The sequence below is a fragment of the Bos grunniens genome, chromosome 11 (assembly GCF_055505025.1).
Source record: "Bos grunniens cultivar Pamir isolate PY7600 chromosome 11, Bosgru_T2T1.0, whole genome shotgun sequence".
In the NCBI taxonomy this organism is placed as follows: domain Eukaryota; kingdom Metazoa; phylum Chordata; class Mammalia; order Artiodactyla; family Bovidae; genus Bos; species Bos grunniens.
The window spans coordinates 60,929,063-60,954,369 of record NC_141175.1 but is presented as its reverse complement, the minus strand read 5'-3'; the positions used below and the strand labels follow the sequence as shown (position 1 = coordinate 60,954,369).

General features: G+C 47.8%; 1 protein-coding gene and 1 long non-coding RNA gene across 4 annotated transcripts; one reads left to right on the top strand and one right to left on the bottom strand.

Annotated features, from left to right (window-relative positions):
* Positions 1-49: 49 nt before the first annotated feature.
* On the bottom strand, positions 50-8,488 carry LOC147363184 (uncharacterized). Its single transcript, XR_015135892.1, has 3 exons — positions 8,313-8,488; positions 6,117-6,270; positions 50-260 (listed from the first exon to the last, which is right to left on the bottom strand). It is a non-coding gene; the product is annotated as an uncharacterized LOC147363184 (long non-coding RNA).
* Positions 170-21,625, top strand: IL1RN (interleukin 1 receptor antagonist). Of its 3 annotated transcripts, none has more exons than XM_086323717.1 (5): positions 170-231; positions 14,731-14,782; positions 17,217-17,305; positions 18,873-18,985; positions 20,093-21,625. In XM_086323717.1, exons 1-5 carry the CDS (start codon positions 222-224, stop codon positions 20,303-20,305), a joined length of 477 nt encoding a protein of 158 aa, XP_086179843.1. In that variant the 5' UTR covers positions 170-221; the 3' UTR covers positions 20,306-21,625. The 3 variants fall into 3 exon arrangements, with proteins under 3 accessions (XP_086179843.1, XP_086179845.1, XP_086179844.1); XM_086323719.1 differs by lacking the exon at positions 170-231 and adding an exon at positions 14,494-14,597; XM_086323718.1 differs by lacking the exon at positions 170-231 and having other exon boundaries at positions 14,673-14,782.
* The last annotated feature ends 3,682 nt before the right edge of the window (positions 21,626-25,307 follow it).

The following is a 25,307-nucleotide window of genomic DNA, read 5'->3' as shown; positions in this document are numbered from 1 at the left end:
GGGCTTGCCCACCTCCTTGCAGTGGCCAGCCCTGCGTGGGTATGTGGGAAGGCAGGCTGGGGCTCCTCCTCTCACCCTCCGCCAGGAATCGGGTAGGAGGGCGTGGTTCTGCCCTGGGAGGGGCTGGTGGCCCAGGTGTGGCCTGGCTGTGCCTCCTTCCTGTGTCGCCACTCCGTCTGGAGCCAGAGCCTGGAATACCTTGGAGGACCTCATCTTTCACCATGGCTTTAGGTAAGCTCCTTCTGCTTCTATTTTTCCATCTGAAACATGGGAATGAAAAGTATTTACCCAGTGCTCTCAGACTCTGAAGAGCAAGCTTCAAGGGGAATGTCAAGGGCATGGAGCTCCTGGCCTGTCTGAGAGACCTGGCCACCGTGTGGCAGCGGCCAACACGGGGAGACTGTGCAGATGTTCTGAGGCAGGGGCTGCAAACCCCGTGCATACTGAGTGAGCAGGCGGCCCAGGGAAGCATGCCTGTGTGAGAAAATAATCATGAAGTCCTTGGAGCCCATTGGTCATTTCCTACTGTCAATAGAGAGGTGGAAAACTGGAGAAATGTTTCTGTAAAGCATGAGAAAGAACATTGGGAGCTCAATGAGAAATACTAATACAATCCGGTCCTCAGCCATAGATCTGAGGGGTAATAGAGAAGGGCAGGGACTTGTAGAATTAGGGGCTGTCACTAGTCAGTACCAGCAAGTGGCTGGCCCATGAGAATGCAGGCCCAAGTGGCCACAACTTCTCATTTTTCTTTTTTTGGGGGGGCCACATCATGTAGCATGTGGGATCTTAGTTCCCTAACCAGGGATCAAACCCACAACCCCTGCAGTGAAAACATGGAGTCTTAAGCACTGGACTGCCAGGAAAGTCTCAGAACTTCTCAGTTTTCCAAAAGAATTGGATATTCTGATGTTGTGATGTATAGCATTCTGGTTAAATGAAGCAGTAGTAGTAGTGTTAGTCGCTCAGTCGTGTCTGACTCTGTGACTCCACAGACTGTAGCTCACCAGGCTCCTCTGTCCATGGGATTGTCCAGTCAAGAATACTGGAGTGGATTGCTATTCCCTTTGCTAGAGGATCTTCCCGACCCAGGGATCGAACCCGGGTCTCCTGCACTGCAGGCAGGTTCTTTACTGTTTGAGTTACAGGGAAGTCCCAAAATGAAACAATAAAGAAAGCAAATAAAATATTCAGTCTATGAGCTACTGGTTTGCAACTTCTGGTTAAAACGTATACGGGGCCGAGAAAAGATATTAAGGTTGGTGGTCTGAATATCCAGTTTTTAATTCTAAATTGGCCTCTAGTGGGTAACTTTTTTCTCCTTTCTGGATCTCACTTTCCTCAATGTCAAGAGGAGGCTGGCAAACTCAGGGTTTCAAGGACACGGTAATAACTAATACTTCCATAGCACTTGCTCCAGCTGGGCATTCTGCTGAACTGTTTACATGGTTTAATTCTCCCCATAACCACATGAGGAAGGACTACTATGGTTCACATTTTCAGAAGAGGAAACTGGGCCACAGAAAGGTTAAGTAATTTGCTCAAAGCAAGACAGCCAGTATAAGGGAACGAGCTGGGCCTGACAGCAGACAGTCTGTTTCCAAACCATGGAATATACTCTAGGGGCACAGATACCAAATGTTATCAAGGAGGGAGAAATGCTTTGTAAACCACAGCCAGGATCCCTGAAGCAGCCGACCTCCCCCTTCCCCCGGAGGGTGTAACAGTCTCCAGTGGGCTGTGTGAAATAGCATATGGTCTTGTGTATCTTTCAAATGTGTAAAGGAAGATGCAACTCCCAGGAACAGACAGTGATATACTATGAAGAAATCAGTATGCTTATAAATGGTTCATTCCAAAATATTTTCACCTGGCACATAGTAGATGTTAAATTAAAACTTGGTGCTAAAGTATAACTTGGATTGGATTGAATTCAAGCAACAAATGTATGTGAACCCAGTGAAGACACTGTGATTCCTGGGAGGAGGAACCCACATTCTCTAACACCTGGAGCATAGGTGGTACCACTGATGCCAACCAGAGAGGGCCCAGAAATAATCATGGTTTGACAGAAGAGCTGTAAAAGTGAGGAAAGAGACAAGGATGAAGATGGAACTGCCCTGTGTGTATTCTGTGCTACCCTGGACAAGCTATTAACTTCAGTGGAACTCTGTTTACACTGCTGACCTTATAGCTGATGCGTGTGAAGGAGGAGGAAGGGGAGGAAGAGGGGATTAAGATGATGACAATGAAAAAGTAAATATTTTCTACAACTTAAGTCTGAAAACAATTTCAGGCTACTAGATGGTGACCATGTCTTGATTACATAGTTTGAGGAAGTTAAATATGAATGGCTTAATTGAAAATTAACTTGATCAGAATGAGAGTGATTGATTAACACTGTATCTGCTATAGTCTCTTTTCTTGAGTGGAAGACTTACCATGGTTTTGGAGTACTCTAGCATGCTTTACTTACCTGTCTATTCATGTAGTAAAATGGACAGCATCTCTGCTACTAGGTTACTTGGCAAGGGATAATGATTGATATTTAATTGTGCCTGCAATTTGCAGCACTAGCTACCAGATGATGCCAGCAACTTCTAAAGTTTTCTTGTGTTAGTCATTCAACCTTTTCTGACTCTGTGACTCCATGGACTGTACCTTGCCAGGCTCCTCCATCTATGGGATCTCCCAGGCAAGAATATTGGAGTAGGTTGCCAATTTCCTTCTCCAGGGCATCTTCCTGTCCCAGGGATCAAACCTGGGTCTCCTGCACTGTAGGCAGATTCTTTACCATCTGAGCCACCAGGAAAGGTTTCTTAAGGGTGAGCAATCATCTGTTTTCCAGGAATTGAAATGTTCCCAGGATGCTGGGTTTTCAGTGGGGCTTCTCAGCAGGTAAAGAATCTGCCTGCCATGCAGGAGACACAGGAGATGCAGGTTTGATCCCTGGGTCAGGAAGATCCCCTGGAGAAGAAAATGAAAATCCATTCCAGTACTAGGAGCCTGGAGGACTATAATCCCATGGGTCAAATACAGTTGGATGAGACTAAGCACAGGGCTTTCAGTACTGAAACCAAGAATATCATGGAAAACCTAGGGAAACTGGCCATTCTAGTCCGTAACCAGGTAAAGAGGTTTCTCTTTAACCTATGTAAGGTTTTAGAATCATCCTTTCTTTACTAGCAAAAAAACCTCCTAAAATTTTCAAACAGGTATAGAATAAATCATTGCTCTATATGATGTGAGTTCAAACACATAGGGAACAGTGTAAGAACAAATATAATTCTTGTTCCTGTTAACTATGCGATGAAGCAGAGAGGAAAAGACATCACCTGGTTCTCTAACAGGACTGCAGTGTGGAGGAACTGGGTTCAAATCTTGGCTCAACCAAGATCTGGGGCAAGTGATTTAATTTGTCTGAGCCTTGATTTTTTAATTCTACAAAGTGAGTATATCCCCATCTTGAGAGTGTATCTCTCAAGGTGTATCTATACCCAGCTTGCTCAACTTTTGTATGTGTGTGTGCTCAGTCACTCAGTTGTATCTGTTTCTTTGTGACCCCATGGACTGTAACCCACTAGGTTCCTCTGTCCATAGGATTTTCCAGGCAAGAATACTACCAGCACTTGGGCTTCCCTGGTGCCTCAGTTGGTAAAGAATCCACCTGCAATGCAGGAGACCTGGGTTCGATCCCTGGGTTGGGAAGATTTCCTGGAGAAGGAAATGACAACCTACTGGGAAATCCCATGGACAGAGGAGTCTGGCAGGCTACAATCCATGGGGTCACAAGAGTCAGACATGACTTAGCAACTAAATCACCACCAAAGAAGACCTATAGAAAAGAGTAGAACACAGAGGCCAAAACACTGCAGGCGAGAAACAGAGTTGTTCCCTCCCCCAAGTTTTTGTCTCCTCTCTCCTCACCCTGCCTGCCAAGACTTAATTTACCACCAAAGCCCAGAAGGTGAGAGCAAACCAGTACCTTGGAAAACATGAAGAAAACTTAGATAAATAGTGGCTTTCAATGCAGATCCATATCAAACCCAGAAACTGCTGGAACAGAGATCATCTTGGAAAACTCTGAACCTCAAAAAGGACTCACAGTGAGTTTACCATTCGTATCTGGTGATAGGGTCCACACGGGGTCTCACTGATAAGATGGCTCCTTATGTCGACCTCACAAAGAATAAACCACAGTGATCCTTGAGACTGACCAAATTGCCCAAATGGCATCCTGTTATCCCACTGGTGCTTATCTTCTCAAAGCTGTGAGACCACCAGATTCCAGACCTCCGGCTACATGAACACCCCTTCAGAGAATTTTTCACTGCTGCTAAGTCACGTCAGTCGTGTCCAACTCTGTGTGACCCCATAGACGGCAGCCCACAGGCTCCCCGTCCCTGGGATCCTCCAGGCAAGAACACTGGAGTGGGTTGCCATTTCCTTCTCCAATGCATGAAAGTGAAAAGTGAAAGTGAAGTCGCTCAGTCGTGTTCGACTCCTAGCTACCCCATGGACTGCAGCGCACCAGGCTCCTCCATCCATGGGATTTTCCAGGCAAGAGTACTGGAGTGGGGTGCCATTGCCTTCGAATTTTTCACTGGTGGGGTATAAAAGGATTCTGTCAGAAGGGACTTCCAGTCTTTTGATTTAGGATAAGGGCTGAATGTCAGGCTGCTGTAACTGCTTCTTGTGGGAGAGGGGTGACATGGATGACATGGGGATGAGATAAGAAAAGGCAGGAATGTGGGTCAAGGGGATCTGTGTGGGGTCCAAGTTTTTGATAATCTGAGTGAGTTCGAAGTAGCTCGTGGATAGTTCAGTTGGTGAAGTCTTGTAAGCAATCCTGACGAAATTTTGAAAAAAGATGCATTAATCTTGGGCCAAAAGTTAGAAAAAGGGTTAAGTAGAAGGAGAGGACCTAGAACAGGCAGGACGCAGGACATCCAATTCCAATTGCTTACCCAGTTTTCCCATGAATTATTGAGGTTGTTGGCGTGTTCTTGAGGCCCTGTTTGTCAGATTTATTGCTGCTTCCTTTACAAAGCCTGATTTATTGGTGTAGAAGCAGCAGACTTCCTCCAAAAATAGGCACAGGCCTCCTTTTTCTGCTGCGAGGAGGTCTAATCCTCTTCTGTTTTGGAGGATCATGGCTACCAGGAAATCTAGCTGGTTTTGGATAGTGATAAGGCTGTTAGGTATTTCTTCTAGGCTGTGAGTTTAGAAAGGCTTTGATAGTAATTTGAAGGAGTTGTGAGCCCTGCGGTCCCTGTCCCAATCCCAGCGGCTATTCCTAAACTGATTGATAGAGGAATGAGTTGAATTTCCAGTCTGGGTCGGTTATGAGTTAGTGGGATAGGAAGGGTCGGATTGTTAGGAGCAATAGAAATATCTGGGGCCAGATATAGCAGGGTGCATGTTCCTGTCCAGTTAGTGGGAAGACATAAATAAGCAGTGGTTCCACATAGGAAAAATATTCCAGGAGTAAGAAGACAACAGTTGAAATTGATAGCAAATAGGAGTCTTTCTGGGAACTTGTTAGTAGTCTCTGAAACTGACAGTGAATTTGCCAGTGTAACCCCTTCAAGAGGAGTATTTACACAATACACAGAAGGGAGTTTTCCTGGCAAAGTAAGAGAATGTCCTGCAGTTCCTGAGACATGATAGACAGATCGGCCTGAAAGGAAGGAGAGATATGAAGTGTGATTACAGAGGTGTGGCGGCATAGTTCCTAGCTGAGGGTAAGAATTGTCTATAGAGTTTTGTCTGGAAAAACAGAAAGGACCGTGTTGTTGTAGACAAACAACAGAAGTGGTGGGTGTTAAGGAGCAGTTACCAGGCTAGATCAGAGGGTGGGCTTGGGATAGTAACAGAGACTTTGAATTTTGAGAGGTCTCTCCCAAGAATAGGAGTGGGGCATTTTGGGAGTATGAGAAAAGAGTGGGAAAATGGGGTATCTTGAAGTGTGCAAGGTAGAGGCTCAGTTATTCATGGTATAGATACTAAACCATCAACCCCTATAGCAGAGACCTGAGAGACCTTGGTTTTTCCGGAGTAGGCAGGCATAGAAGAGTAAGTGGCCTCTGTGTCAATGAGAAAGGAGATCGGCTTACCTGCCACTGTAAGAGTTACCCTGGGCTCCATAGAGGTGATGAGAGTCGGAGGGTGGGGCCCTGGGCACCTTCAGTCTTCAGTGGTGAGTCAGGAGGTTGGGCAGAGCTGGGTCAGAGGACTCCTGGTTGGGACCAGGAGGGAATGTCCAGATCCCTAGAGGGGGATTTGGGTGGTCAACTTTCCAATGTCCCTTTATGCACAGTTGGGACATGGACTGGGAGGGGGCCTTGGCTTTAGGTATGAGCGGGCCCAGTGGCCTTCTTTGCCGCATTTGAAGCAGGGCCCAGGTGGCTTCCTTTCTTTGTTGGTTAATGGAGGCTTGGAGCTATGTAGGGCAGTGGCTAAAAGGTGGTATGTGGCCTGATCTCTTTGGGCCTTCTCTAGCTTTGCCTGTTCTTCCCAGTTATTGAAAATCTTAAAGACTAAATTTAAAAGGTCTCTTCTGCCTTTTTTAGTTTCTTTCAGATATCTGGGGGTGACTGGGAAATAAAATGGGTGTTAAGGACAATGGTGCCCTCTGCTGAAGTGGGGTCTAATTTTGTATATTTTTGTAGGGCTTCCATTAACATGTCTAGAAATTGTGCCAGGTTTTCATCCAGTCTTTGAGTTATTTCCTGGAGCTCATCAAAGTTGATGGCTTTATGTCCCGCCTTTTGAAGGCCCACAATGAGGTAACCAATCATATGATTACAGGCTGCTCATCCAGGTCTCCTTGCCTGATAATCCCAGTTGGGATCATCTTGGGGGCAGCCCTTGCCCCTAAGGGCTTAGTGTCTGTCCTGTGTATCTCATCAGCATGTGCCTGAGAGATGTGCCATACAAGTATGGCAAGAGTGGAGGAAAGGATGATGTAAATATCATGCCAGGTTAAGTCATAAGACTGGGTAAGATACTTGAATTCTTTTAGATAATTATCAGGATCTGAGGAGAAGAAGCCAAGACGCTTTTCAATCTGAAATAGATCTGTAAGGGAGAATGGGGCATGAACCCGAACAATGCCTTCTGCTCCAGCTACTTCCGGTAAAGGGAGGAGTTGGGTAGGGGAAGGAGAGGGGTCCTGCAGTGAAGTTTCCTGTTTAAAGTTGTTCGGGACCAGTAAGGTGAGGGGATCTAGGGAGGTTAGGGTAAAGCCTTGGGACCCTCAGGGTAGAGGGTGGGGCTGAGGTCTCAGAGCTTATCCCAGGCACAGTCTGGGGAGGGGTGTTGGGAGCTATGGTTGGCCAAGGCCTGCTCTTGAGAAGGAAAGAGGGAGGGAGGACAGGTGGAGGTTGTGGAGCTGGATCTGGAGCAGCTGCAAGGTGATTGAGAGCGATGGCCGGGGATGGCAGGGGGGGCGGGGCGGGGGGGAAGGGGGTTGGGACAGGGGCGGGGGAGTTGGCCTATGGTCAGAAGGGTCGAAGGAAGAAGAAAAATCTGAACAGGGGTCACGAGACATTGTATTAGGAGGATGTTGCCCAGAGTGGGTGAAGAGTATTTAAGAAGTACAACAGGATTCCCCGAGAGAGCATCGAGAGCAGAGAGTGAAGAAAACCTGAACACAAGGGATTTCTAACCACTTGGCAATGCAGCGGCAGAAGCTATGGAGGTCCGGAGAAAATTACACTTGGCCATTGGGAACCTGTCATCAAGCCTGTATTGCAGCCAGACAGTGTTAGAATAGTAAATAAGTCTTCTTGGTCTTATCTCCCCTTGGAAGCCCAAGGCTTTTAGGTTTCAGAGAAGGAATCCTAGAGGAGTAGATTTTGAGGGCTGGGATTGAGAATTTCCCATTGTGGCCGAATAGGAAGGTTAGCCAAGGGTGAGAGAAAGCGAGGAGAAAGGTCTGAGAGAAGAGGCATCCCTGTTCTCAAGACTTTCTCAGAGAGTAATTTTAAAAGACCCTGATGCTGGGAGAGATTGAAGGTGGGAGGAGAAGGGGACGACAGAGGATGAAATGCTTGGATGGCATCACCGACTCAGTTGGTGATGGACAGAGAGACCTGGCTCGCTGCAGTCCACGGGGTCGCAAAGAGTAGGACATGACTGAGCAGCTGAACTGAACTGAATGACAGTCTGCTTTGAAACGGGCGTCCCCTATTTCAAGGTCAGATGGGGCACAAGGCCGACAGCCCGAGGGCCTAGGGATCCTCCCGCCTAGGGCTAGGACTTGGAAATGAGGCAAGAGAGAGGATCCAAGAGAATGGGATTTCACTCACCCTTGTTACCAATGGATGAAATGTGGGCTGGTGTGTGCACATCAGTCCAACAAGGCAAGTGCAAAGTCCCGTCCCAGAGCTCTTCTCAGTTTCTCAGCAAGGTCCTAGGGAGGGGACCATCAGAGGTGGGCTTGGGAGAGGAGCCCACCCAGTTGCAGTGAATCTTGCCTCCTGGGTTTTCGCACCAGAATGTAAGGCAAGGGCAGAGAAAAAGAGAGAGAGCTGGGCAGTCAGGCAAGAAGAGGGAAATTTATTACAGGGAAAAGAGAGGGTGACTGGCCCTTAAGGAGAACCAGCGTCCTCCTTTTCTGACGGAGTCCTTATACCCCACCAATGAAAAACTCTCTGAAGGGATGATCACGTAGTTGGAGGTCTGGAATCTGGTGGTCTCACAGCTTTGAGAAGATAGGCACCAGTAAGATAAGAGGATGCCATTTGGGCAATTTGGTCAGTCTCAAGGATCACTGTGATTTATTCTTTGTTTGCGAGGTCGACATGACGAGCCGTCTTATCAGTGAGACCCCATGTGGATCCTATCATCTGGGAGGGCAACAGGCTTCTTATAAATCAGCAATCAGTCTCAGCTGGCTTTATGCACAATCTCCTGACCTTCACCAGCTGGTCACTGTGATGGCTGCTGTTTGGTGGACAGAGATGCTCAGGAGAACACTTGTCTCCAAACCTGACCTGCTGCTCTTGTTTTGTTATTGTTTAGTCGCTCAGTCATGTCTGACTCTTTGGAACCCCATGGACTGTAGCCCGCCAGGCTCCTTTGTCCTCGGGATTTCTCAGGCAAGAATACTGGAGTGGGTTGCTATTTCCTTCTCCAGGCGATTGTCCCATCCCAGGGATTGAACCCACATCTCCTGCATTGGCAAGCAGGTTCTTTACCATTGAGCCACCTGGGAAGCCTGACCTGCTGCTGTAGGGAGCTTCTTCTAATCAGCTACTAAAATTGGTTAAAACTAACTTGGCTGCCTGGCAGGGCTGGGTAGGTGGAGACCAACCGAGAGAGGACTGCAGATTACACTATGGGGACTTGTTTTTCTCATCCTTTTCCTCTGCTTTGTATTCAAGCATTTACTCATCTCTTGGAGAGAGTAACCGGAGTCTTTGTTCTATTATCTTAGGAAAACTTTACAAGGTTTGGACAATAGTGCTGACTGTATTGTGTATGCCCTGTACCACTCAGGCATTCAAGAATTAGCTGAAGATTTGAAATATGAGATTAAGTCAAAGGTGCACACCTGAACACCCAAAGCCAGCAGCTTAAATGTTTCCCAAGAGTCCTTGGATTGACAACAAAAACAACTCCAGGAGACACAGCTGAAAATTCGCATCAAGATTCATTGACATTGCCTGATAAACTGGATTTGTCAGTAGGCATCCCTTTTTGCACTTCCCAGGCAGCGCTAGTAGTAAAGAACCTGACTGCCAATGCAGGAGACATAAGAGACAGGGGTTTGATCCCTGGGTTGGGAAGATGCCCTGGAGGACGGCATAGCAGCCCACTCCAATATTCTTGCCTGGAGAATCCCATGGACAGAGAAGCCTGAAGGGGTACAATCCACAGAGTCGCAAAGAGTTGAACATGACTGAAGCAACTGAGCATGCACGCACCTTGCTTTTTTGCAAGGGGGATGGGACCCATGTGGTGAGACATTTGGGCTACAGAGGAGGAAGACCGGAGTCAGGAAATATGAAGACAATTTCTCTCTAGAAAGACTGAAGAGCTGTCAAATCTCCCTGTACCTTTTGGGTGCTGGAGACAGCAAGATCCCATCTCTTCCCCAACTTATTCAGTGAGATGGATGGCTTGAAATCACCCATGGTGGGCACGTACACCCAAGAAGTTGGCCAGCGCTACAAGTCAGAAGGACACCTTTGGAGATTCTGCTGTCAGCACCCACTGCCAAGATCTGTGTCACCCCACTGTTTCAGGCTCAGTCACCCCCAAGCTCAGTCCAACCCTGGTCCATCTGGTCACTATTCCTAGGTTGATCTTAATAAGACAAATCTGACACTGTCACCCTCTGATTCAGTTTCCTTTTAGATAAATGCCCTGCTCCTTGCAGAGGAATTAAAATTCCTTCCTCTCTGACTCCTGCTCACCTTTTCAACCACTTCTATCAGGCAGACTCGTGGGGCTCAGGGGTGGAGAAGGACAGTTTGTACTTTATCTCCCACTGAGTAGGAGAGACCCGCCCCACCTTAAACAACCCAGGTTTGGGCTGGGACCTAAATGGAGCAGCCTGCACAGTTCCTGAAACCCAGTTCTGAGTCATCTCAAGCCCTGTTTGGGTGAAGTTACCTGGGGCTGCAGTACCCTTGACCTTGGTGCCCAGCAGAAGCACCAGGTTCCATCCCTGGTCTGGGAAGATCCCACATATTGCAGAGCAACTAAGCCCGTGCACCACGACTACTGAACCCGAGCTCTAGAGCCCAGGAGTTGCAACTACTGAAGCCTATGTGCCCTAAAGCCCATGCTCTGCAATAAGAGACGCCACCGCCATGAGAACCCCATGTCTCACAACTAGAGAGTAGCCCCTGCTCTCTGCAATGAAAGAAAAACCCACTCCGCAACAAAGACCCAGCTCAGCCAAAAAGAAAGAAATATATTATTTTTAAAACACACTATTTTAACCATATTTAACTGTATATTTCAGTAGCACTAAGTATATTCATTCCAAAAAAATTTCCCATGCTTCATCACTGTCAACCCCCTCCTTAGACCCCCTGCTCCAGACAACTGAGAATCTTCTCATTATAGTTTTACCTTTTCTAGAATTTTATATACATGAAATGGTACAGTACATTGTCTTTTGTACTTCTTTCATTCATCGCCAAGTTTTGGAGGTTCATCCATGTTGTTGCATGTATCAGTATTTTTCTTCTTTTTATTGCCCAGCAGTGTATCAGAGGATAGGGCTTCCCAGGTGGCTCCGTGGTAAAGAACCCACCTGCCAATGCAGGAGACACAACTTTGATCCCTGGGTCAGGAAGATCCCCTGGAGAAGAAAATGGTAACCCACTCTAGTATTCTTGCCTGGGAAATCCCATGGACGGAGGAGCCTGATGGGCAAAGTCCATGGGGATGCAAAGAGTCGGACATGACTTAGTGGCTAAACAACAACAACAATATCATAGGATAACTACAGTTTGTCCACTCATCCACTGATGAACATTTGGAGTGTTTTCAGATTTGGGCTGTTAAGAATATGTGGCTATGAATAATGTTGCTATAAACATTTGCATACAAAAAAAGTGAAGTGTCTCTGAGGGCATACATTACCCAGAGCCTCAAGCTACAGTGTCCAACAGCTAATAAAAGTAATCAGCATACGCAAGACAGTATGTGCAAAAGAGAAAAAGAGACAATAGAAGGAAACCCAGCGGGGATTCAAATGATAGAGTCAACTGGAGAAGCCTTTGTAAGAACCTGAAGGAATAACAGGATCAAAGGTGTCAAAGACAAGATTGCAATTTTTGGCAGAGAACTAGAAACTCTATAAAAAAAAAAAAAAGGAAGCAACTGGAAATCCTAGAACTGAAAGATGCCATTAACTGAAACTGAGAAAGAGTTCTCATATATAGGATACTTCCCATGTGGGCAGACTGCCCTGAACACTTTACAGGCATCCACAATGAAGGTTCACCCGTGTGGTCTCCGTGGAGCCTGTCTCGGGTCACTCTTAGGACACAGATTTCACCTGAATGTCCTGTTTCCCTTGAAGTGGGTCTTAGTTATTTCTGTTGTCACTGGTTATAATAGCAGGGCAGGGCTTGGCATGTAGCAGGCACCAGTTATAGCGGTGATGTCTGCAGCTGGGAGGGAAGCTCGGGGTGCTGATGGGGGAGGCAGAGTCCACTCTGTGGCATGGTCATTAACCTCAACTCAGGAAGTGGAGTGAAGGCTGAGCACCAGAAGCGAGACTACATGTAGTCAGAGATGCCGGTAGGGGCTGGCTTCCCAGGTGGAGCTAGTGGTAAAGAACCCTACTGCCAATGCAGGAGATGTAAAAGATGCGGGTTTGATCCCTGGGTTGGGAAGATCCCCAGAGGAGGGCATGACAACCCACTCCAGTATTCTTGCCTTGGAAATCCCACAGACAGAGTAGTCTGGCAGGCTACAGTCCATGGGGTCGCAAAGAGTCAAAAGACACAACTGAGCAACTAATACACACAATGGATAAGGAAACAGATCCAGAGAGCCCTGGCTTGTTGCCTGGGAGCCCCAGTCCTAAGTGACTCCACTGCCCAGCCCCAGGGACTCCTACCCCCCTGCCCAGAAAGGGCCTACATGCTGTTTCATTCCACTCGGGGAGGTGACACAATTTTTGCAGAAATGTTGCATTTGCTCTGAAAGAAGAGCTCTTTAAAGATCTGAGAAAGTTCATTTGCAAACTTCCTCTTTAAAAAAACATTTTTATCAAGACATAACTGACTTATGAGGTACAAATGACATAGGAAATGGCACCCCACTCCAGTATTCTTGCCTGGGAAATCCTATGGACAGAGGAGCCTGGCGGGCTACAGTCTTTGGGTCGAAAAAGAGTTGGACATAACTTAGCATAAACAGCAACAATTGATGTATTACATTATGGGAGTTTCAGATGTACAACACAGTAATACAATTAATTTTTTGCTTTTGCTCGTGATGAGAACTTTTAAGATCCACTCTCCTAGTAACTTTCAAATATGTCATGCAGCCTTCCTTTTTCACAGATTTTACCCTCATTTGAACACAACCTCTGATGGGATGGCTGAAAATAAAGTCAGACTCCTCAAGATCTGCTGCTGTAATAGGGTGTCCCTTGGGTGGGAACCAGGAGACCTGGATTTCTGGCTGTACCTTGCCATGGACGAGCTGTGTGACCTTGGGCAGATGTCTTTGCTTCTCTGGGTCTTCTTCAGAAACAAGGATGGGGTGAGGCCCATCAAGTTCTCAAATGCCACAATCTGTCCTTCTGCACTAGAGGTCCATCCTCCTACCATTGAGATCATGTAGGACCCACTTCAACTCTTCTCTGTCCATAAAGAGGAATATACTTTCCTTTTCCCTGTCTAGAATGTAGGAAGAAAGGAAGTTAATGTTTCTGAATGCCTACTCTTACCCAGAACTTTCACCTTCCAATCAACCAATCTCCCTCCTTCCCTCCATTTCCACTTCCTTTCCCACATTCCTTTGTTCCTTCCTCCCTCTCACATTCCTTCTCTCCCTGTACCCATAAGGATAACATAATCAATCTCATTCTGAGTATGAAGAGGTAGAAGCAGAGACCCAAACAAATGATTGGTTCCAGGTCACACAGGTGGCAAACAGCACGTGCCAGAGGCAGTTTGGGATTCATTTCCATCCCAAATGGGATGTGGAGTTCATCCCATTTTCCCAAGACCCTAACTTCAAAGACATAGATAACAGGAATAGAGTTGGTTTCAAAGTCCCCTGGCAGGAAGTTTACTCTAGAACAGGAGAAAGCAAGCCTCGGGCCAAATCCAGCCACCACCTGTTTTGTAAATAAAGTTGTCCTGGAAACCAATTAGCTTGTGGGTTTGCAGATTGGCTGGGCTTCCGCAGTGGCTCAGTGGGGAAAAATCTGTCTGCCAATGCAGGAGACACGGGTTTGATCCCTGGGTCAGGAAGGTCCCCAGGAGGAAGAAATGGCAACCCGCTCCAGTATGTTTGCCTAGAGAATCCCACGGACAGAGGAGCATGGTCAGCTGCAGACCATGTGGTCAAAGAGTCAGACACGACTTAGTGCCTGCACACATGCACACATTACAGATTGTCTAAGATTGCTTTTCAACTATGACAGTCGAGTAATAATGATGTATGGCCCCAGAAATCCTAAAATGTTTGCCATCTAGTCTTTGTCTGACAGAGTATTTGCCAGCCCCTGGCCCAAGGTCCAACGAGGCCGCCCCTCTTTCAAAGAACACAAAATGGCCTGAGTCTCGGACGTGCACTGGGAACCCTGCCACTTGGCTTCTTACAAGAGGGGGACACTTCTACTCACATCCAGTTTTTCAAAGCTTCAGGATACCTGTCGGGCAGATGAGGGGCTTGAGTTTTCATTGTGCCCTTCTTCCCAGGAACTGGGTGAAGGGGAAATAGAAATCTCGATTTTGGGGAAATTGCACAGAGGAAAAGGGGAGGGAATGGGTTACGACATCCCATTGCGACACTCAGCAGAGTTGAAAGTGACAACAGCAAGGTTTCTCGTTTTGGAAATGTGCAGGCGTTTCCGTTCGTTTTCGTGGGACAGCAGCCCGCAGCCCGGCTGGGTGAGCGACTCTTTTCTTTATAAGCAGCTCCTCTGGGTCTGAAATGGCAGTCCCCCATCGCCTCGAGGTCAAAGGATGGACATCTACATCCACGGTTACCTAATCTGTCTTCTCCTCTTCCTGTTCCGTTCAGAAACAGCCTGCCACCCCTTGGGAAAGAGACGCTGCGAGATGCAAGCCTTCAGGTAAGGCTGACCCCAGGGAAGTGGGGCTGGAGGGATAGAAAAGCGAGGCAGGACACAGCTGTCTGGAGCTGCCCTGGGTTTGGGCTTGAAAGTGAAGTGAAGTGAAGTAAAGTCGCTCAGTCGTGTCCGACTCTTTGCGATCCCATGGACTGTAGCCTACCAGGTTCCTCTGTTGGTGGGATTTCCCAGGCAAGAATACTGGAGTGGGTTGCCATTTCTTTCTCCAGGAGATCTTCCCCACCCAGGGATTGAACCTGGGTCTCCCGCATTGTAGACAGACGCTTTACCGTCCGAGCCATTAAGCATCCATTAATAATTAAGGTTAGGGTTAGCTGCCTAAGGTTAGCTAACTAAGGTTGGCTGCCACATCTGTGATCTTTGGCACTTGTATTTAAAAATCTCCCAGATGTGCAAAGCTTGACTGGAAGCCTGACTTACTTGCCCAGGGGCTCAGGCATCTTGGTGACATAAACGTGCCCAGAGCCATGCTGAGGCTAAAGCCTGGGAGAGTGCTCTGGACAAAGAAACAAAGAGGGTCACTGTGGACAGGACACAGCCCAGAGTTCCAGACTGATGGTTAACAACGCCTGGTTGTGTTGGTACATTAGAGGGTCCAGCTCCCCTGGGGCCTCAGTTTCCCCATCTGTGACCTGGGGTGAATTCTAACCCTACCTGCATTATAAGATTGTGAAAGCCAAAGGCACGGATAACATTGTGAGTGTTTTGTGAGCAGTAAAGTGTCTGAAAACTATTGTGGTAGGCAGGGGTTTCAGTCGTGTCTGACTCTCAGCGATCCTATGGACTGCAGCCCATCAGGCTCCTGAAAACTATTACAATGATTAAAAACTGGGTCAGGAATGTGGTGAGGTGTCACCATCCCTGCTGTAAAAATAGCAGGCTGTGATGGTGATTAAAACAGAGTGCTGTCTTCATGTGGCCTTTGGGCTCCGATGTCCCAGGACTTGTCGGGATGACCTCACCCTCCAGCTCTCAAAACAGTGTCACACAAAACACTGTCACAATGTTATCTGTGCCTTTGGCTTTCACAACCTTGTAATGCAGGTAGGGTTAGAATTCACTCCAAGTCACAGATGGGGAAACTGAGCCCCCAGGGGAGCTGGACCGCCTGATGTACCAACACAATCAGGAACTGTTAACCATCATTCTGGAGCTCTGGACTGTGTCCTGTCCACAGCGCCCCTCTCTGTTTCTTCTTGCCTGAGGCTACAGGCTGGGACTCAGTGTGCCTGTGTGGGTCCCAGAGAAGCCCCTCCCCTTCCCAGGGGTCTGCCTTGACCTCCTCCCATTGGCTGGGATCTCCAGAAGGCCTCTAGAAAGGAACATTTAATCCTTTCAGATGGAATTCAACTCATCCAGGAGCTAAGAATAGTCATGAAAGGTCAAATGCTCATTCCAGCCAAGAACTTTACGGTTTGACTGACCCCCTCTCTCTGAGCTTATGGGCTCTTCAAGGTCACCTGATGAGATAGGTGTTGCCAGCCCCCTTTCACAGGTGAGGAGATGAGGCACAGGTCCAAGGTCATGCTGGGGGATGGGGGCAGCAGGGAGTGAAGTGTCCACATCCTGGCTGGGGCCCTGTTACTCCATCTCACAGCTACAAGCCCTGCTCTCAGACAGAGAGGCTCTTCACCAAGAAGAAAAAACAGGGAGCCAGAAACAGGCCACAGGGTGAACTGGAAGGGAAGCTGACTTGTCAGTAGGGAACAGACTTTGGGGACAAGTCTTCATGGTCTAAGGCTTGGAGCGAGTTAGCTGCAATGGGGCCTCACCCTTGAAGCTTCTAGCTCTGTGCTGTGGGGGCCACTAATCTCAGATGACTCTTGAGGTTTTCATTTAAATTCATAAAAACATACAAGAAAATAAAAAATTGGGGACTTTCCCTGGTGGTTCAGGGGTTAAGACTCTGTGCTTCAATGCAAGGGGTGTAGGTTTAATCCATGGTCTGGGAACTAAGATTCCACATGCTGTGTGACCAAAAAAAAAAAAAAAATTAGAAAATATGTGGATCCTCAATCACACCACATTTCAAGACCTCAATAGCTGCATGTCTCAATAGCTGCAAGTGATTGATGGCTACCATATTGGATGGTGCAGACAAAGAACATGTCTACACCCAGGAAGTTTATTAATGGTCCTAATCTAGAGTCTGCTTTGCTGAAGTAGGAGGTGGCTGCTTGGGAAGCTGAGGATGAGAAACAAGGTGAGAAGAGGGGTAGAAGGCAGGCACATGGCCTACCAGATCTGGGATTTGGGTCTGTCTCTTAACCAGTGTTGACCTCAGACTTCACAGTCATGCTATGGGTGTGTTTAATTCCACACCCTTGGGAGAAAACTGAACACACTCTGGGGAATACAGAGAAGGGGCTGGGCACTCAGCAGCTGTCCACTATAGCTGGGTCCTTCTGTTTTTCAGGATCTGGGATGTCAACCAGAAGATCTTCTACCTGAGGAATAACCAATTAGTTGCTGGATACTTGCAAGGACCAAATACTAAATTAGAGGGTGAGTGGTGGCCAGGAAGGTCAATGCTGAGTGGGCACCGGTCACTTTGCCCAGGAGTTTGCAGCATTGTGGCTTGACCCTGGGAATTTTAGGTACCATGTCTTAATCCCTGTTGGTTCTTTGTGGCCACGTTTGAAGCTAGAGAGGCCTGGCCACTGAAGGACACATATGAGGGGAGCCTCAAGAAGATAGAAAACGTAGAACCTAGGTTGGGAGCCACCACCTATGGACACCATGATCCCCAGGCCATAAATGGGAGGGCAGGGCCCAGAAGGCAAGACCAGCCCTTTTCTTCCTCTAGTGCCTGGGAAGCCCGTGTTTCTGTGTGTTCAAACTCTCACTCCCACCTAAACTAATACACCATCCACAGGCTGGTTTATATCTCTTAATCTTGGACACCACATTGAGTCATATTCCAGATCCATGTCAACCTGGATGAATTTGAACAAGGTTCACTCACTCTGTTCCTTGGTTTTCCCCTTAGTAAGAGAAGGGCAATTGGTTGATAGGATATGGGTTTCTTCCAGCACCAGCCCTCTAGGATGTTTTCACGTCCTTGTTGGGTAGTCTGGTATAGTAGAATGGCATGATCCCCATTCTTGTTCTCTGCCCCTTCCTCACTCTAAAAGGGTGTGAGACCCACTTTTCCTGTCCTCTGGTAACTCTCTGAATAAGGATGTTAAAGCACAGAGAAACGGAGGTCTTCACTCCCAATGAGTGCATGGAGACCACCACGGGAAAAATATGGGTTCAAACCCACCCAGGCTTCTGTGGACCAAGCCGTGGGGCCCCACTCATGATATCATGTACTGGGCCCCATGGGCAGCACACCTGTGGACCTAGAGGACAGGGGTCCTGGGGAAGGGGGTGTGTACATGTGCTCAATCATGTCCGATTCTTGTGATCCCATAGACTGTAGCTCACTAGGCTTCTCTGTCCATGAGATTTTACAGGCAAGAGTACTGGAGTGGCAACGTTGCCATTTGCTCCTCCAGGAGATCTTCCCAACCCAGGGATAAAACCCTTGTCTCTTGCGTTACTGCATTGGCAGGTGGATTCTTTACTACTGAGCCACCTGGGAAGTCCAGGGAAAGAAGGGAAGGGTAGCAATCACTTGGAGCAGAATTTAGGCGCCTTGGTCCTTGAGGAATAGCTAGATAATGTGCTTGGTTTAATCTTCTGTTTGGATCCTGACCAAGAAGATGGGGTCTCACTGTCCTTCTGACCTTGGGGTTTTAATCTGCTTGTTTTTTCAGTTGCTAGGTTGTATTTGACTCTTTAACAACCCCATGGATGGTAACCTTCCAGGTTCCTCTGTCCATGGATTGTCTAGGCAAGAATATTGGAGTGGGTTGCCATTTCCTTCTCCAGGGGATCTTCCCGACGTGGGCATCAAACCCTTGTCTCCTGAATTGCAGAAGTATTCTTTACCACTGAGCCACCAGGGAAGCCCAGGATTTTAGTTAGGGGAACAGAAAAGTCCCCAGGGAGAGTCCAGCCTGCTGTGTCTTCTCCATCTCTGCCTCCTCTTCTCTACAACCTGAACTTCCCCTTTGTTCTTCCCCAGAGAAGATAGATGTGGTACCCATCGAACCCCATACTATGTTCCTGGGGATCCATGGGGGGAAGCTGTGCCTGGCCTGCGTAAAATCTGGAGATGAGATCAAGCTCAAGTTAGAGGTAAGGACCTGCCTCAGACAACAACCATCCCCAAACTCAGTGTCTTAAAACAAGCACAGCGTGTTCTTTCTCATGATTCTGGGGGTTGACTAGGATCAGCTGAGCAGATCTGTGCCCCATGGCGTAACTGAGTTCCCTCCTGCAGCCACATTCAGCAGGGAGCTTGGCTGGGGCTCATCCTCCAGGTTCTCCTTCCACACGGTCTCACTGATTTCAGTTGTCAGCTTAAGCTTCCTTACAGAATGGTGGTTGGTTTCCAAGAGGGATAACTCCAAAAAGGCAAGCCTTAGTGTGCAAGCACTTACTAAACTTTTGTTTGTATCATACCATTAATGTCCAGTTAACTAAAGCTTGCCATGTGGCTAAGTCTAGCCTCAATGAGAGAGGGGGTTTCCAGGATGAGGACACCAGGAGGCATGGCTCCTTTGGGGACCTCAGCCTCTGTGTGTTACTCTCTTGCCCAAGGGCCACTAACCCACTTGGACTTGCCCTCTTCCAGTAAAGCCAACCTTTGGGACCATTCTTTTCCAGCCCTTATCTACTCGAATCCATGAGTTGGCATCCCCTTCTAGGGCCTTGTGCACCTGTGCAACATTAATGGGCTATCAGCCCTAGAAAAAGAGAGCTTTCTTTCAGGGGACTGTCGGACGAAATCTTAACCCAAATGAGAGTGGCTGTAACTGTGGCATTGTCCTTTCTGTCCACTAGTGAACAGGCACTTTAGTGGAAAGTGACTGCCTGCTTTGTGTGGAGTAGCAATGACCAGGATATTGTAAATAATGTGGACTGCCATACCCTTCCCAGCTGCTGCACTCTCCCGTCTCTCAGAGGTGCAGACATGACAGAGTCTAGCCTCCACAGGCCTTGGTCTCTGTTGATGGGACCATGTGCTTGTCAAACATATTGACCCAAGGCTACAGTGGCCAGATGTCCCCAAATCAAGGTGTAAGCATGGGACAACCTTCTTGTATCAGGCTGTCCTGAGACCCAGGACACTTTTGCCAGGCCAGTATTTCCCCAGCACTTACTCTGGGCAGCCAGATGGCCAGGTGGGCTGCAAGGACCTTTATGCTCCTCTGCCCTCACTTGCTTCTTCTTGACTTCCAGGCCGTGAACATCACTGACTTGAACCAGAACAGGGAGCAGGACAAGCGCTTCGCCTTCATCCGCTTCGACAACGGGCCCACCACCAGCTTTGAGTCAGCTGCCTGCCCCGGCTGGTTCCTCTGCACATCACTGGAGGCCGACCAGCCCGTGGGCCTCACCAATATGCCCACAGAGGCCCTCAAGGTCACCAAGTTCTACTTCCAGCAGGACTAGTCATGGTGCTCAGCCTTTCCTGTCCCCAGTCCCAGCACGTCCATGACTCCAGAGATGCCTGTCCACTCTGCTCAGGGTCTCCTGGATGTTGTGGGGCTCAGCAGGGTGCCGTTGGCTGGGGGGACCTTCAGAAGGAGGTACAAGAGCCCTGGGAACAAGACCCAGTCTCCAACCTCCTCTGTTCACCCAGCCTTCCTCCACCCAGCCTCCCTCCACAAGGTCTTTCTAAAATGCAGATGGAACCCCAGTCCTACTCAAAACCCTCAGGGTGGCCTGTGTCTTCAGGATAAAGTCCACACCCTGTGGCCAGCTCCAGTTCTGCCTCCTTTCTCACCCCAGATCCCCAGGCGCTCACTTCCCTCCCCCTAAGCGGCTTCCATTTTCTGTTTTGCAAAGTGGTGCTACTCCAGGGGCAAGATTTTTAGGGTCTGTAGCAAAATGGGAAATAAGGATTTCCTGGTATCTTTTTCTTTTTTTTAAAAAAATTCTTAGTATCTTTTTGTTAAATTGAACCAACTTTGAAAGAGAGTCTTTTATTTGGAAATGATGTCCTTTCTGGAAGGGAGTAGAATATTAAAATAGTCCCATGTTTAGGAAGTGATGTTGAAAGGAGATGATAGCGTTTCCTTTTTTATCTCTTATTTTTGTGATGCCCTAACCTGTACCTGGGTTGGGAAGATCCCCTGGAGAAGGGAATGGCCACCCACTCCACTCTTATTGTCTGGAAATTTCCATGGACAGGGGAGCCTGGAGGGCTACAGTCCATGTGGTCGCAAAGAGTCGGATATGACTGAGCAATTAACGCTTTCACTTTTCAACCTGTAACAATGAAAAGTTGGCATAATGCGTTGGTCTCCTAGTTTTTGTTTTTTTCTGGAATGTTCTGGGTTGTCTAGAACCTCTGGCCCAGGCCCTGAGCACGCCCTCCACTCCAGACCTCCTGCAGCTCCCTGCAGTGCTGTCCCCCTGCCCCCCGGCACCCCCCACAACCCTTTCATCAAAAGTCCCCCTGCTCCCAAGATGCCACACAAATGTGGCTTCTCCTGACCTCCCGGGAGGAATGAATCGCTCTTTGACTATTTTAGCACTTCTGATTCCCTGAGACTTGTTTGGAAGATGTGCCCCTGTCTGTCTCCTCACCAGCCTGTGAGCCCCTGGGAGCAGTGACTGTGACCTCCCCCATCTCAGGTCTCCCCTGGGGCCGAGCACACAGCCTGGCCTCAGCAGGTGCTCAGTGAATGTGTGTTGTATATGTTGAGTGGAAAGTGTCCTGTTCTCTGTGACTTAAGCTTTGTTTTATGATAAAAACTTGAAACCTCATCGTCTGTGGCCTTGCTGAGCTTGGGGCAAAGAGAACTGGAAGTGGGGGTGGGTCAAGGACAGGTCTTTTAAACCCCTGGGATGGGCCTGGCTACCTCTCCTGAGTCCCTTTCTCCTGGGGTTTCACTCTCCTTGGAGAACAGAAGAGCAGATCTCTCTGCTAGAAGGTTGCAGCACCATCATCCACAATAGCCCCCAACTAGAAACAACCTAAATGCCTACCTACCCCAGAAGAATGAACACATGGGGATTTCCCTGGTGGTCCAGTGGGTAAGACTTCACACTTCCAGTGCATGGGGTCCAGGTTCCATCCCTGATCAGGGAACTAGATCCTACATGCTACAATGAAGATCAAAGACCCTGCATACCACAACTAAGACCCAGTGCAGCCAAATAAATAAATAGATATAAAATTATTAAAGAAAAGAGTTAGCACGTAAACCATGTACACATAAAATGATTCATGTACATTCATACATGTATAGTCATTCATACATACTCAATTCACGTAAATCATGTACATTCATACATCTACATTCATTCATACACACTCAACAGCAAAGAAAATGGATAAAACAAAATTGGCTGTGGTCACAAGATGGGTGAATCTTATAGACATCACGTGGGGTTTAAGAATCACAAAAGTATGCTGAGAGCACAATTTCATTTATATAAAGTTCAAAACAGACAGATGGAGTGGTTGTGCAGAGGGCTGCAGAAAGAGTTGTGCCCACTAACAGCAGCAAGGATGTGCTACCTGAAAGCTGGACAGTGCCCAGAGAGGCCAGGCAGCATTCTATCTCTTGGCATGGATGTGGTTGGGGGCTTTCTGTGTGTATGGTATATTCACAGTTTTGAAATGTCTAAAAATAAAAAACCTTGCCCCCCCACCCCACACCTCCATCCTGGTATGTTAAGGGAAGGGGGTGTCTCGGAAATGGTGAGATTAACAGGTGGAGGACTTCCCAGGTGGCTCAGAGGTAAAGAATCTGCCTGCCAATGCAGGAGACCCTGGTTCCATTCGTGATCTAGGAAGATCCCACACATCAAAGAGCAATTAAACCCAAGAGCCACGACTATTGAGCCTGTGCTCTAGAGCCCTGGAGCCACACCTATGGAGCCCATGTGGAGCAACTACTGAAGCCATCTCACCCTAGAGCCTGTGCTCTGCAACAAGAGAAGCCATCCCAATGAGAAGCCTGAGCACCACAAATACAGAGTAGCCCCCACTCGCCACAACTAGAGAAAAGCCTGAGCACAACGAAGACCCAGCACAGCCAAAAATAAATAAATAAGATTACAAAAAACATTCACAGGTGGAATGTTGAATTTGACCCCATGAGATAGAAATGAAGGATTATAAGAATGATGGTTTATCAAACACATCTCCACTAAGTAGAGTTGGGCCAGCAAGGGGCGCTGTCCCTTCCTGGGACTATCCTGACCTCTGGGCTTGGTCCCAGGGTGGGGGTGGGGGATTCCTAGAGTCAGACCCCGCTGGGTCCAGAGCCTGCTGTGTGATTTTGGCCAAGTCGCCTTTCTCCTTAAGGCCTACTTCCTACTTGTCCCAGGAGAGTGTTGATTTAGATTAGAGTTTTCCAAACAGAGCTCCATGCATGCCTCTCTGAGGTCCCTGGAAACAAAGTCCATAGAGGGGAGGCTGAAAGGCTGGGCTCGAACCCTAAAACCCCACTCCCACCCAGCCCTCTGCTTCCCAAACTCAACTTCCCTGCAGGGCTTTTGAAGAGGAGATGTTGATGCTGAAAACAAAGGAAACCAAGTAGATGAAAGGCAACTAACTGGAGAAAATCTTTAAGATTTTGTCTAGATGCTGGATCCTAAGATAATAATGAGGTTGCCCTACCTTAGCTTTCTCTTCCTCCTGTGTAACAGGGAAGGAACCATGTGCTCCATGGGGATGATACAGGATGAAGTGAGACAATATGAGTGAAATTCTGTGTGTGACAAAAGTGTGAGTGTTGCAATATTTTCAATCATGGTAAAAGGAGGAAGTTCAAGTCAGAAAACTCTTCCAGGCCTAATGGTGACAATTGTGTTAGTCGCTCAGTTGTGTTGGACTTTATGCAACCCCATGGACAATAGCCCATCAGGCTCCTCTGTCTATGGGATCCTCCAGGTAAGAATACTGGAGTGGGTTGCCATTTCCTTCTTCAGGGGATCTTCCCGACCCACAGATTGAACCTGGGTCTTCTGAATTGCAGGTGGAGTCTTCACTTTCTGAGCCACCAGGGAAGCCCAGAAGCTTCCAAATGATACTGCAGCTGCTATACCATGGACCACACTTTGAGCAATAAGGTTGGTTTTTTTTTTTAATATGCTTATACAAGTAACTTTATTTTGGGGGGCTCCAAAATGACTGCAGCCATGAAATTAAAAGACGCTTACTCCTTGGAAGAAAAGTTATGACCAACCTAGATAGCATATTGAAAAGCAGAGACATTACTTTGCCAACAAAGGTCCGTCTAGTCAAGGCTATGGTTTTTCCAGTGGTCATGTATGGATGTGAGAGTTGGACTGTGAAGAAAGCTGAGCGCCGAAGAATTGATGCTTTTGAACTGTGGTGTTGGGGAAGACTCTTGAGAGTCCCTTGGACTGCAAGGAGATCCAACCAGTCCATTCTGAAGGAGATCAGCCCTGGGTGTTCTTTGGAAGCAATGATGCTAAAGCTGAAACTCCAGTACTTTGGCCACCTCATGTGAAGAGTTGACTCATTGGAAAAGACTCTGATGCTGGGAGGGATTGGGGGCAGGAGGAAAAGGGGACGACAGAGGGTGAGATGGCTGGATGGCATCACCAACTCGATGGACATGAGTTTGAGTGAACTCTGGGAGTTGGTGATGGACAGAGAGGCCTGGCGTGCTGCGATTCATAGCGTCGCAAAGAGTCGGACACGACTGAGTGACTGAACTGAACTGATACAAGTAACATAGTTTTTAAAAAATCATGTATTTGATTGTACTCAGTCTTAGTTATGGCATAGCTGAATCTTTAGTTGCAGCATGTGGAATCTAGTTCCCTGAGCAGGGATCAAACCCTGGTCCCCAGCATTGGAAGCATGGAGTCTTAGCCACCAGACTACCAGGGAAGTCCCTGAAGTGTTCTTAAAAGAGGAAAAGCTTTAAGCCATCCTCAAGCTGCTAGAATGCCAGACACACAGAACTTTCTTCTGTTTAGTTCCATGATATAAACCAAGATGGGCTTCCCTGGTGGCTCAGATGGTAGAGTCTGCCTGTAGTGTGGGAGACTGGGGTTTGATCCCTGTGTTGGGAAGATCCCCTGGAGAAGGAAATGGCAACCTACTCCAGTATTTGCCTGGAAAATCCCATGGATGGAGGAGCGTGGCAGGCTACAATCCATGGGGTCACAAAGAGTTGGACACAACTGAGTGACATGTCCGTATCCCAAGAACTCAGCTTGGGAGATACTGAGTGCTCCATAAACATTTGGTGAATAAATAAACTAGGCACTGACATCTCAGTAGGGATTAATGTATTGTATTGGTCAGAAACTTTGAGCAGACAGAGGACTTGGACCAGGGAACTTTTGAAAGAAGCCTATACAGAGTGAAGTAAGCCAGAAAGAAAAACACCAATACAGTATACTGCTACTGCTTCTAAGTCACTTCAGTCGTGTCCGACTCTGTGCGACCCCATAGACGGCA